This window comes from Symsagittifera roscoffensis, chromosome 2, assembly GCF_963678635.1.
Source record: "Symsagittifera roscoffensis chromosome 2, txSymRosc1.1, whole genome shotgun sequence".
In the NCBI taxonomy this organism is placed as follows: Eukaryota; Metazoa; Xenacoelomorpha; order Acoela; family Convolutidae; genus Symsagittifera; species Symsagittifera roscoffensis.
Window position 1 is genome coordinate 64,650,098 of NC_087063.1, and position 13,699 is coordinate 64,663,796.

Genomic DNA, 13,699 nt, shown 5'->3' on the forward strand with positions numbered 1-13,699 from the left:
AACTAATAAGTTTAACACGGTTAAAGAACGAAACAAACCAAAAATCGAATTATTTATTAACCACTAGGGTTGAGCACGGTTGAAGCATACCAAGAGGTTAATCGAAGCATATGTAAATCTGTGAACTGAGCAAGGTCGAATACCTGCAGCTTTAATGAAATATATAAAAAACAGGAAGTTGATCACGGTCAAAATACACCAAGAAGAGCTGTAATGATCTTACTTAAACCAGTAGTTTCAAGCATAACAGAATCAGACCAGTATTTCATGTCATAATTGAGTTCGATCGAGGAAAGTCGAGCAAATTTTTTGGTAGAGAAAGTCAAACAGACCTGAAATTTGTCCAAACGGTCGAAACATAAAGGGACACTTCAAAGCAGTTAATCAAGTGATACCAATGAACTAACTAAGGTATAATATCATAAACGAACTTTTGCAATCTCAAATTGTCCCATTTGCGAGCATTAAAAAACTTGTTTCAGGAGTCAACAAATTTTCTCTATTCTGGACAGATGATGCGAGCTTACTAATTCAATGCAAGTTTCCATTATTCCTATTTTTCCATGCATTAAGAAGTTGCAAAGTGAAAAAAGTAATTTTTTCGCTCCAAATCATCAAACACTTCAGTACCGAAAAGATTGCTTTGGAAATCACTGACAAATATGGGTCCAGATCTCTATCATCGTTATTGTCCAATCAAATGAACTCAACTAACGAAGAAATAATTCAAGTTCTGCAAAAACTTCTGCGATATATCTCCACCAGAAGGATATCTGAAAAAGCTGTGCTCGAGCAAATAAGTAGCTGGATTGAGTCATGCATTGGAATTGATGCAGTTTTCAAAATCATGAGGACATTTAAAATTGAAAAATGTATTCAAATTATGAAGTTGCCAATAATCATATCAATTTTGAGCCAGGAACATTATGATCGACTAGTCGTTAATTGTCTTGGGGGAGAAGGATTCTTAGAACGAGCTATAGATTCCAGGAACCGTGACACAGTTCGCGATTTCATTGAAATGTTGAAAGAAATAAACGTGGGCATTCTGGATTGGGAATTGAACCAGCTCCTGCAACATGCATTTACTCTCGATGATAATTTCTACGCTTGTCGCTTTACCCTTCCGTGCTTCCCAGACCCAATAGATTGCGCACCAGGGCGCGAGTTTAACATTATAACATTCAAATGCTCGTTGCGTTTCTTCACATCAGTTCCACTGAATGTGAATAACAAAAACGACTATTTGAGTTTTCTAAAAAGACAAAATTGGCAAGAAGGATTGCTGTACAGTGCCTGCAAAACAGGAAAACACAAAAATATAGATTGGATTTTGATATTTCTCAAGAATCTAATTAGTCCCAGTCTAATTTGGCAAATTGAACCACTTGGCTATGGAGAAAACACAGTTGTAACAGTGTTAATGTCGTCAGGCTGTTCTGACCAAGAAATTTGCGCTGGATTGAAATCATTGATAGCTGCCGGGCTACCTTTTCATTATCTCTGGGATCACTTCAGTTCTGAAAATTGTCCCATTTCTTGGATTGCCAATTGCGATATCACTGAGACAGAAAAAGGCATGTTCAATGACAAACTTCTTGAATCTTACTCACTGATTGACGTTTTTAATGAAATTTTTGTTCGATATGATAAATCAGATGCGATCAGAATAACCAATTGCTTTAAATCAGATACGATGCTAGAGGAAGTCCTGTCATCAAATAAAGCTTTATTGTTTACATTATATGAATCTCGTTTCAGAAGATTTTTGGATTTCTTCATTCGGTATCTGTTGATAAAATCACAAGAAACCCCTGCCGAAGAAATAAACAAAAATGAAATTCCTGTGAATGTCGTGTTTGACCTCCTAACCAGACTTGGTACGAATCCTGCAAGGATGTCGTGTTGTGAGGAAACAATTCAAATGACAACAGTTAACATTAAAACAATTTTGGCTGAATTTGATCAAAGGAAAGATTTCGAAACGCTTGAGTCTTCCCAAATGCTTTCCACTGGCAGCATCACTTCAGATCTTCAACAAAAATATACCGTTCTTCTTACAGAAAACGGGATCGAAAACGGCGTCTTAAACGCTGTATTGGCAATAGGTAATTTGGATTTAGTTTTTGCCTGTATTCGGAAGCTACTGAAGTTTCCGAAAATTTTGTCTACTGAGCTTACGCTGTTTAATAACTGCGACATAGACGTCCACTCGAGCCTTCAAACCCAGTCCAAAGACAAAAAACTTGGAGATTTGTTTGAAATTATGTTCGATAGCAAGGAAGAGTTACTGCCGTTAAATTTTGCCTTCGATGCACCGGGCTTCGAAAACTGCATGGATCTTGTTTTCAAATGGCACAGTTTTGACTTTTTGTTCCTGATACTGTATCCCAGCTCATCGGAACATTCGTTTCAAGTTTACATTAATTACGACAGGCTTAGGCCAGATATAGAAAAAATGAATACACACGAAAGAGTTTTGCGTAGCAAGTTCTCGGAAGAAGGGTTGCTGTACAGAGCGTGCGACACTCTGCAACCGGAAAATATTCAGTGGGCATCTGATTTCCTAAAGTCCATTGATGAGTGCTTGCTGGAAGTTGAAATGTCTACGATTTATGCTAATGGCAACACACTTGTGACCTTCATTTTGAGTTCCTTCCTGAGACTACGAGCAGAATGCGCTGATGACTTGACAGAAAATGACGCAGGTATAGGTATTCAAATAGTTCATAACATCATAGAATAATTATCTCTGATTCTTACCACTCAAGCAATCAGCCGAACGAAGAAAAAAAACGATAAGGGGATAGCGGATTTTCGAAATTTTTTGCTAGGTCGACCAAAAAGATTTTCTGAGCGCTCTCAAATTACCATAAAAACCTTGTTTTGACAGCATTTTCTGTGCAGCAGGTAAGTTTCTGTTGTTTTTTAAACCAAAAACTTGCGTTTTTTGGCGCGCGCTCCTCTTCAAAATTAGTATATTTTGGCGCCAAAGGCGTCTTGAGAAAAATTTTAAAGTTGGTCGCCGAAAATGGATTTCAGAAAATAATACCAAAAGGGGACCCTTTGCTGGATGAGAGGGTCGAATTCCTGAGGGGGAGGAGCCTCCGTCCCCCTAAATCCGCCCCTGATGAAGTGTATCAAATCGATCTCTTTCAAGCTGATTTTCCCTTAGCACCATTCTCTAGAAGGGTGGCTATGACCCGTTATCATCCCAGCAGCACGTTTGTTTCATGGCTACACGTTTTTATTGTTCCAACCACTCCAACAGTGGAAAGAAATTTTGGATTGAGGTCGACTTTTTTCCTGCCAACATTTTTGACGGCCTCAAGAAAACACGAGTGTCAAGTGTCGTATCATTTTGAAGAGCCTAAGGTTGTGATTCTGAATCTAGAAAAATCAAACAAATTATCTTGGAGTCGAGAAAAACTGGTAGGAGGTTGTAGGTGTTTTAGACTAAATAAGACAATTTTTCATGAGACGCTGGCCTCCAAATTTCGAAGTTCATTTAAATGCAGTTACCGATACTTCTTGCATGTTGACTTGATTCGAAGATTTTTTCTAAAAACGTAAAATAACAGGAATTTCAGAACAAAAACTTATTCAATTTTTGAAACAAAGATTAAGCTATTTTGGGTTTTTGTTTGCATATTTAAGACCATTTATCCTCGAGGACAAGGACCAACATACGAACTTTACAGTTGTGCCCCAGTTTAGAAACTACATGCCATTTTTTTGTTATTTTTCTGGGCTGGGTACTGTTGCCTCACCCTCAAGCAACGCGCACGGATCATGGTGGGCCTTGAACATCTGACCTTTCGATTGACCACGGCTGCCCAGTTCCGCATATCCTCCGCATATCAGTTTGGTTATTGCATTTTGTGCTACTTGCACAGCAACCGGCTATCCTTGTTTTTTTGAGGGTCAAGTTACACTTTTCTTCATCTTTCTCTGTTTCTCCGTGCTGCGGAAATTAGTTTCAGTGGGGCTACATGGTCAGGAGAAAGGTTACTCGGAGGAGTTCAGGTCTAGGAGTTTTTTGCTCACATTTTTCTAGGTGTCGTTTGACAAGCAGCTCAATATACTTTTCTCATTTTTCTCATCTATTTAATTTACCTTGATCTCCAGTCTTGACCTTGTTTGATGGATTAATTTGCTGAATTTTAGGTCTGTGGGATCCAATTGGTTGATGATCCCAAATAGAAAAAACCTCTTGAATTAAATTTGAGTGATTAGTACAAATCTTATTTTGTGGATCCCTCTTTCGTTGTTGTCCATGAGCTTCACAATAGAAACTTAGGGTCAAGAAAGTTCCTTTTGTGATTGGGGTTCCATAATCATTCGGTTTTTTTCCGGTTTTTCGGGAACATATCTGGTGCCTCAAGACCAGCGTCGGTTACTCCTAAGTTATGCTTGATGAAAATGCTTCAGTCGACTCCGTTTCAGCGTCTATCCTTTGTGTCCCGGCGGCTGATATAAATTCGTATGGATAGTACAGCTGCGAGATTCCGGGTGACCTCGGCACTTCAGAAAAGAGCTGAGCAGGCCTGCAAAAGGGCTCTTTTACCAAAAACGTTTATAATTGTTCCAAAGGCTCCCTCCGGCAATGGCTTACACTCACATACTAACACTATGAAAATCTCTGCCTCCTCGAAAGTTTGCAAGTCAAGCAGATGAGCGATCTGCCGGGGATTTTGTATAAGAATTATCCATAGATTCTTTCTACGAATTTGGCAGAAGTTAAACTCTACAAGTGACACGCTACGATTTTTTACGGTAGTTACTAGAAGCTGCTCAAGGTCAATCTCTCCAAGGTAAATCTTCGCCGCAATTAAAGTTATGGCTGTGATTTATGACAAAAGTGGAGCCAGATCTAAACTACAATTTATTATTGGATATTATTCTGATATTTTATCTCTATAAAATATTGAATACTAACCAATCATACTCCATCAAACTAACAACCCACTTATTTGTAGGTGCTGAAACTACCTGTAGTTTCAGCACCAGAGAGATTTGAATTTAACTTAGAATATAGTTGCCTTCTCTAAAGAGACCGACTCGTATAAAACCAGTATACTCTAGATCTATTGAGACTAGGAGATATAAGAGTAAGATTAAGATTGGTATTGGACTAAGTAGTGGACGAATCTATCCAGCCGAAAATAGGATAGCGTGACGAACAGACGGTGTACCTTATCTGAAATTACTCTGTGAGAATGGTAAATCTTACTTAGCTCATCTGGTGCGACCAAAAGTCTCGAAAAAGACCTTAACCAACCTAGATTAGAAACATTAACCAGAACATTAGATTAGAATTAAACAAATAGAACATTTTAAAAATTGTTATATGACAAAAACTTAGTACAAACGTCTCTACAACTCAATAGATCAGAGCCAAGTTTCCGAAAAATACGAGAAACACCCGGTATTGCACGAAGACCTGTGACAAGGCACGATATACGATTAGGAAGAAACCTACCAATCGATTTCATGATCGTACGATAAAAACCGGAACAATTTTTTGTATTTAGAATACTTCCAGCAGTAAATTTAAATTTTCATTTACTGACATAAAGTTTTGAAGAAAATCTTCAATAACCTTCATGGCGCAAAATCTATTAATTATACAATAACGAATGATAAAAATAACACTACTCGTTCTCCTCAAAAATCTGCAGTAAATTAAATAATTATACTAATTAGTTAGTATAAAGCATAAATTGTTAGTATGTATAAATCATTCTTTCATCCCAGCTTCATCACCTAAAACTTAACAGCAAATCTTAAAACGTTAACATCATCAAAACTAAACACTTAACTTTTTCTTCATTTAAACCTTTACTTAAAAATTATCAAGGCTTATCCTTGTTTTCACTTAAATTAATTTCATTTGAAATAACAGAGCATAAGGCTTCCCTTGGATCTTTAATTTAAATTCACTTGAATTAAATTAAGTTTACCTAAATATTCTGATTATCAAGGCGTATCCTTGGATCAAAAAGAGCAATTTTGTTCTCCCCTTCCCAAAGTAATTAGTGCCTAACGACCTCAAACGTCAATTCACTACCCAACCCTTATTAAAGACCCAAAATTAACAGAAATTTTTCAACAACTAACCATTTTAAATAGGATAAACAGTGAAGAACTTCGGTTAATCATCCTTCACTTGATCCCCCTTCTTAACTGACCCAGGATAGTACTTAACCTTAGTAAGTCATATAATAATACCTAACGAACTACTTGCGTTCTAATTATACCTGAACCTTGTGGATTGATTTACTATTCTCCAACACTTGATCACAAATCACTGCCCCTAAATAAGATTAGGTAAGTCTATCTTAACTTAGAATTAGCCACGAGAAAGCGAAGATCACTCTCACGAATCGATATATACCTTTCTCCCTAACCCTACAATACATTACCCAAGTTAAGCTAACCACGAAAAATTGTAAGAACTAACAGTTTAAGAAATTAAAAATCACTAATACCAATTTGCATCCATCATCATTCTAAACTTTATGTCAAAAGACAACTTAGGTAACAAACAAACAATTATATTACACAACTGTATAATTAACGACGAAAGATACGACCTCGTAATCACACCACACAGACAAATAATAGGATACATAAGAACAAAAAGACAGACATTAAGAAAGAAAATTAAAAGCAAACAAAAATAATTTATTCGAAAACGATTTTCAAAACGAAGAAACGCCGTCGCAGAATCAGAAACAAGCATAAAATAAGAACTTCTCCCGAAACAATCATGACAAACAGCCACCACCTAAGAAAAAATTCTTATCGACGATTCCAGCTTCCTGGAACTACCGATAACAACCCTTCTTCCTAAGCGGAAAAAAGAATATGCTCGCAGCCTCTAAAAAAGAACACCATCATCCATCCTCCACTACAGTAGAACACTGAAGAACTAAAACTCTGTAAACACCGGATGGGTGGTACCAGATCTAAACTAAAATTTTTTAATGGATAATATTCTGATATTTTATCTCTATAAAATATTGAATACTAACCAATCATACTCCATCAAACTAACAACCCACCCATTTGTAAGTGCTGAAACTACCTGTAGTTTCAGCACCAGAGAGATTTAAATTTAATTTAGAATATAGTTGCCTTCTCCAAAGAGACCGACTCGTATAAAACCAGTATACTCTAGATCTATTGAGACTAGGAGATATAAGAGTAAGATTAAGATTGGTATTGGCTTAAGTAGTTGCACGAATCTATCTGGCCGAAAATAAGATAGCGTGACGAGCAGACGGTGTACTTTATCTGAAATTACTCTATGAGTTTAGTAAATCATACTTAACTCAAAAGATCTAATTTAGGCTTTGGAAAGAACAAGACAGACACTAAGAAAGAAAATTATAAGCAAACAAAAATAAATTATTCGAAAACAATTTTCAAAACGAAGAAACGCCGTCGCAGAATCAGAAACAAGCGCAAAACAAGAACTTCACAATTTAAAAGATTCAATAAATAAAAATCATCAAATTGACGATCAACTATAATTTTCTGACTCAGAAACCACATCACCATCATCAAAAAAAGGAAAACGAAGAAAAAAAAGTCATACACAAACAAACCAATACGTCTATACAATTGGAATCAAACAATAAAACACATTGAAAACTACACGTTAACAGTATTAAACACAAAAATGATTCAAAATGAAGAAAACCGCGAAGAAAACTTCTTTCTCCCATTTTTAGTAAACCCATTAGCTGAAGCTCGAGGACAAGTACAACTTTGTCAGAATTTAAACGCAAATTTATTTGAAAAAGGAGATATTCCATGCACAAAAGAATTTCCCGATGTAAAAATCAAAAAACAACTCCATGACCACTATCTAAAAGGAATTTGCAACCTTACACAACAATATAGAATATATACAATAGAAATCAGTTCACCAAATCCATAACATGGCAGATATCTAATTCAAACAGATGACGTAGATATTGAATTTTTTCAAAGTATTCAAAGGATTCGCCAATTCGAACATCTCGACATACAACCGTAAGACACGAAATTGGAATATTTTCAAAATTTCTATGCAAAAATTGCAAAAATCTCAGTAATAACGAAATAACCCAACATGTTAAACACGATCTAAAAAAATTCTTAGCATGGTTCATAATCGATTATTTTGTTCATAATAATGATCTTATATCGCTAGCAAGAAAAAGTTTTAGATCACAAAACGCAGACGATGAAACTATATTAGTAGAACAAACAGATTATGTTTGGGATCCAGACTAGTCTCATGATTTATTTATAAATATACCAACAGATATATCAAGTCAAGCGATAAGCACAATCTCTATTGACAAAAATTTCGTTAAGGTATATCCACTTACAGTTGACGCAACACCTTTTAACTACAACTCATTCTTTCCAGATAGAGCAGGAAACAATAGTTGAAATTCCACTTTCATACAACAAGACAACCTAAACGGAACTGGAAACCTTACTCAAAAAGTTTTTCAATTTCCATCACATTTCGTAACTGAAGAAATAGTTGAAACAATAACCACTACAGCACAACAAAATATCTCACCTATTCATCCAAACCTTACAACTCCAAAACAAAAAAATCCAATATTACCACAGGTAACACTAAAATCTACAGTAAAACCCTCCGTTGCTCCAAAGTACTCACATATGGACCACCAAACATTTAGACCACTGACAAAACCATCACAAAAGCAAAGAACTTGACTACCTAATTACGCTCCAACTACGGAATGGCAAAACACATCCGATATGCTGCCTACAGTCACTACACTCAAAGGATTTAAAGTACAACTTGGCATCGCAGCAAAGGAAACCCATTGAAACAGAACAGTGGCCATCTCCATGTTCAAGTATACGTACAGATCCAAGTCACCAGGCGCTTCACCCGAAGTCAAACTTCATGCCACATCCGAGCGAGATTGTAGCATTGCTGTTCTCTAATCAACCGAATCAAAACCTATCACAACCGATCAGAAATCACAATACGATCTCCCGAAACAATCATGACAAACAGCCACCACCTAAGAAAAAATTCTTATCGACGATTCCAGCTTCCTGGAACTACCGATAACAACCCTTCTTCCTAAGCGGAAAAAAGAATATGCTCGCAACCTCTAACAAAGAACACCATCATCCATCCTCCACTACAGTAGAACACTGAAGAACTAAAACTCTGTAAACCCCGGATGGGTGGAACCAGATCTAAACTAAAATTTATTATTGGATTTTATTCTGATATTTTATCTCCATAAAATATTGAATACTAACCAATCATACGCCATCAAACTAACAACCCACTCATTTGTAAGTACTGAAACTACCTGTCGTTTCAGCACCAGAGAGATTTGAATTTAACTTAAAATATAGTTGCCTTCTCCAAAGAGACGGACTCGTATAAAACCAGTATACTCTAGATCTATTGAGACTAGGAGATATAAGAGTAAGATTAAGATTGGTATTGGATTAAGTAGTTGCACGAATCTATCCGGGCGAAAATAAGATAGCGTGACGAGCAGACGGTGTACCTTATCTGAAATTACTCTATGAGTATAGTAAATCATACTTAACTCAAAAGATCTAATTTAGCCTTTGGAGGAAGAGTTGACTGTTTTCTGTTTTATTACAAACCAATACACCTAACCAGCAACAATAGCTTCCACTGCTGCAGGTCGTCTCGGACAATCATCTTCATCAAAATCAGAAATTTGAGGGCCAAAACAGAAAATTTGAGGGCCAAAACACGCCTTTCGTCAGCATATTCTGTTTCTCTTATTAGAAGATTTTGAATTGAATTGAATTGATTTTAGAGACAGTATAGAGATCACATATGTTTACTTAAATACTGCATCAAGGTTACTGTACGGGCAGTACAGCCCAACTAGCAGTAACCTAGGGGAAACCTAGATAAATGAGTGAAAGCAAAACCGAGTTAAAATATGAGGGTACACGAAATTTACCCTATAAACATGTCAACAAGTAATCGATTGTCATTTAAGTACACTTTTTTAATTTCACGTAAAAGTCTTTCTTCTGTTTGTCAATAAACTCGTTAAGGTTAAGAGGCAATAGGTTGTTTGACATTAGGAAATTATAGCATTTCACAATTATGTACGAAACCGAATTTTGTGCTAACTGTGATTTTTTCAAAGGTAAGGGTATAGGCATTTTTTTTATTTTACTGAAGGTTTTTGGAGCACGTAAATTGTTATAGGTTAACTTCCAGATTAACTACCTAAAAAGAATAATATAAAAAGAAAATAGAAGTCCCCATGTCTGGATATAACTGGAAAACAGGAATGCCATCAAAAATGGTCTGGTGACTTATTGCTGATTGATTTTTCTCAGATAGTGTGTTTTGGTACAATTCAGTTGAATCATTCAAAATTAGTTTGTTTAACTCAATTTTAACTCAATTTCATAATCAAATGAAACACCTCAATTCAAAAAAATCGGTTGCACAACACATAAACAAGGACTATTCTGGAATATGCCTCAGTATTGAATCAATATAGAAATTATGTAATTCGAGGCGTTTTGATTAAAGTTTTGTACGTTTTCCGACTGTTGGGCCAGTTCTTTGTAGCTTTTCTATGTCAGATGACCCATAGGTCTTCAAGCAAGCTTTTGATTTTCAATTGTAGCGACAAAACTGCATGTCACGCATAAATCGAACTTTTAATTTTGTTAATTTAGGTCAAAATATTATAGCATTAAAACCTACTGGCAAACAGCCCGGGTTCAGCTTATTTCAATTCTGTTTCTGATGTTTGGTCCCGACAAAATCTTGATCGTCATTTGGGCATTTGTTGTCCAAGGAAGTCCGTAATTTCAATCCGTAATTTGTTTTTCATTGCTGGTTTGCCTGCTACTTACTCGGTTGCCTCACTAGTTTGGTCTCATTTTTTTTTCCATTTCCTCGACAAAAGTGACTGGTTACTGCGGTCTTGCTTACAGCATCCAGAGTGGTGAGTCAGTGCTCCGCATTAAATGTCACTGGAATCCACCTTTTGTCAGTGGATTCCACAGGCACATTTTTAATTGTTTCAACAGGTATCGGACCCTTTTTTATCGCCTGATTTTTATATTGTATAATCGTATCCCCTTCAACTTTGAATATTTGTCCTTTTAGTTTAGAATTCGGCAGACAAATTATATCAGCAAATTAGACAATTAAAACATCACAATTGTCTTAAGCGCTGAGGGGTAGGGGTAAAACGAGGTAGAAAAAGGTGGTCCTTTGAAAAACTTGGTGAAATGAGAAAAGGGCTTGAGAAGTTTATAAATGTCTCATTTTCTGACTTTTACTTTTTTTCGTACACTTAAATTAAACGTTCACTGGTGAGAACGTTCAACAATCAACAAACATCAGGTGACAAAAAATTAGTCCGAGCAGATACAGGTTGTTACAGTTAAAAATGTGCTTGTAGAATCCAGTGACAAAAAAAACTGACTGCGGAATTCAGTGCCAAATTGTGGAACCCAGTGACGAAAAGAACAAATTGATTGTGGAATCCACTGGTAAACAGTTGAATCCAGTGACATTTTGCTTCAATTCATGCCAGCTGCAGAAATGCATCTGTCTGCGGAATCCAAAACATAGCATGTCTTAGCGTATGTCTCCAAAATCTGCAATGTCACTGGATCTTAATTTTTGCTCACTAGCTAAATTTTAATTTTAGCAACCAGTGCTTAAACATGTGTCCTTCGATTCCATCAGGTTTCCGACTTCAAAAACTTTTTGAAATATTGCGGAACTTAACTCAAATTATGCAGATTCCAGGGGCAATGTAGGCGGAATCCAAACCGGTTACATATCAGTATTTAGACAACCGCGTATTCAGACTGGTCAGTATTTAGACAAATACTGTTTCAACCAATCAGAATCGAGACAAAGAAGAAATTAATAAATAATTATTATTTATTTTGGATTATTTATGTCTTTTCTCGATTCCGATTGGTTCATACAGTATTTGTCTAAATACTGACGAGTATGAATACCCGGCTGTCTAAATACTGGCTGCACTCCATCCAAACCACTACTTAAGTAGCAGAGCTTAGCAATATATGTGATATATTTCGTGCTAAAATTTCTTTTGTTACAAGCAGTCTTGTTAAAGTACTGTTAAGGCTTTGCCTTGATACGAGTAATCTTTTTAATTGGCAAACAACGCAAAAAATTGCCAGTGCAGATGTTTTTCGCAAAAAGCATTTTTTATAAATTATCAGTGAAAATTTTACGTGTTTTTGGGAACGCAATTTTTGCAGAATCTTGCATGATTCAAGCACAATTAGCTTTTTAAAATGACCAAAGCGAAAAACTAAAGTTATAAGTTCGTTGTGAAACTTGTTCATTTATTGTTATTGAAACATGTTATTGATATCTAGCAAGATTCGTATAAAAGGATGCAAAATTTGCAATCCCAGTTTAATAGGTTCTTACTACGGCTATTTACGCATCAATTTGTACATCTTCCCTAAACACAGTGTGGCCTGCAATGATCGTTTCAAAAAGTTTGTTGTCCATTTGTCGTTCCGATTTTCGAAGAAAGTGACGGAAGATTTGCTGTTTTTTATTTAACCTAAAAACCAGTGATGCCCTGAGCTCAAAAAAAATATATATATAAATTTTAAATGCACAGTGATCATGTTTAGTTTGAAAACTATTTGAACGCGCAAGATGTTTTGTGCTATTAACACGAAAGCGGCTGCTTAATTCGCTCATAAATTGTTGCAAATTGACTCTAGGCAGCATAAATAGTGTTTTTCAGACGTTTCTGGACGCTTAGAACATAATTTTTTGCTTGGCGTTGCGTGTGGTGTAAAATTATCCAAAAAAATAAAAATAAGTAATAATTTGTTTTTTCAATAAAAAAAAATTCCAAGTCTTTTTTTTAAAATTGTTTCAAAGACGTTGAATGTCAGTCGGAACATTCAAGGCCTCGCCCTGATACGAGCAGTTTGTTGTTTAGTTCAACTAGTAACATGCGCCAAAATTCTTCTCAAAGAAGGGTTTCCAACATGGATGTTATCGTACAGAAGTCGGGACCAGGGAACGTATGATGCTGCAGACTTAATTAGAATGATTCAAGAGAAATGGGAACGAATTGCAGCGTTTGAAGAATTGAATCAAATCACAAGCTACGAAATGTGTAGGGTGGACTTTAATGGTTATATTAACCCTGATCTCCAAATTGAAAGCCAAGTCGACGATCAAGAATACATAAACTAATGAAAAAACTCGAATTTAATTACCTATGAGGGCATACTAACAGATTAACTTTAAATAATTAGTTTGCTAGCCAAAAACAATTTATTTTTATTTTGAAATCACAAAACCTGGCAATTTATAAACTGACATTTGAAATTTTTGTTCGATGTATGAAGAAATCTATCAATTTTTAAGAGATTCATTTCAAAATTCAAATAATTTTACAGTTTTTTTTTCTATAAACTCGCTTGCAATTGAAAGGTTGGGTTCTAAAATGCCTTAATCTGCTCCGATGGGTCAAACCCAAAGCTAAACTTACCCAAAGCATTCATTTTTTGTCAAACAATTCAGGCGCGGATCAAGGGTGGCTGATTTTTCTTTTTAATGTCAGCCACATTGACTTTTCGAGCTCCCAGAAAACACTAGCAATATCCTATTTTTCAGATGCTT

General features: G+C 35.8%; 1 protein-coding gene across 2 annotated transcripts in view; it reads left to right on the forward strand.

Annotated features, from left to right (window-relative positions):
* The window catches only part of LOC134840190 (uncharacterized), a 72,774-nt gene extending 59,418 nt beyond the window's left edge, over positions 1 to 13,356 (forward strand). Inside the window, exons 5-6 of one of the 2 annotated variants that reach the window (XM_063855906.1) lie at positions 483 to 2,708; positions 13,011 to 13,356. In XM_063855906.1, coding sequence (XP_063711976.1) covers positions 483 to 2,708; positions 13,011 to 13,270 — 2,486 coding nt within the window. In that variant the 3' untranslated portion in view covers positions 13,271 to 13,356. The remainder of the gene's footprint in view (positions 1 to 482; positions 2,709 to 13,010) is intronic. The other variant, XM_063855907.1, reaches the window with a different exon arrangement.
* The last annotated feature ends 343 nt before the right edge of the window (positions 13,357 to 13,699 follow it).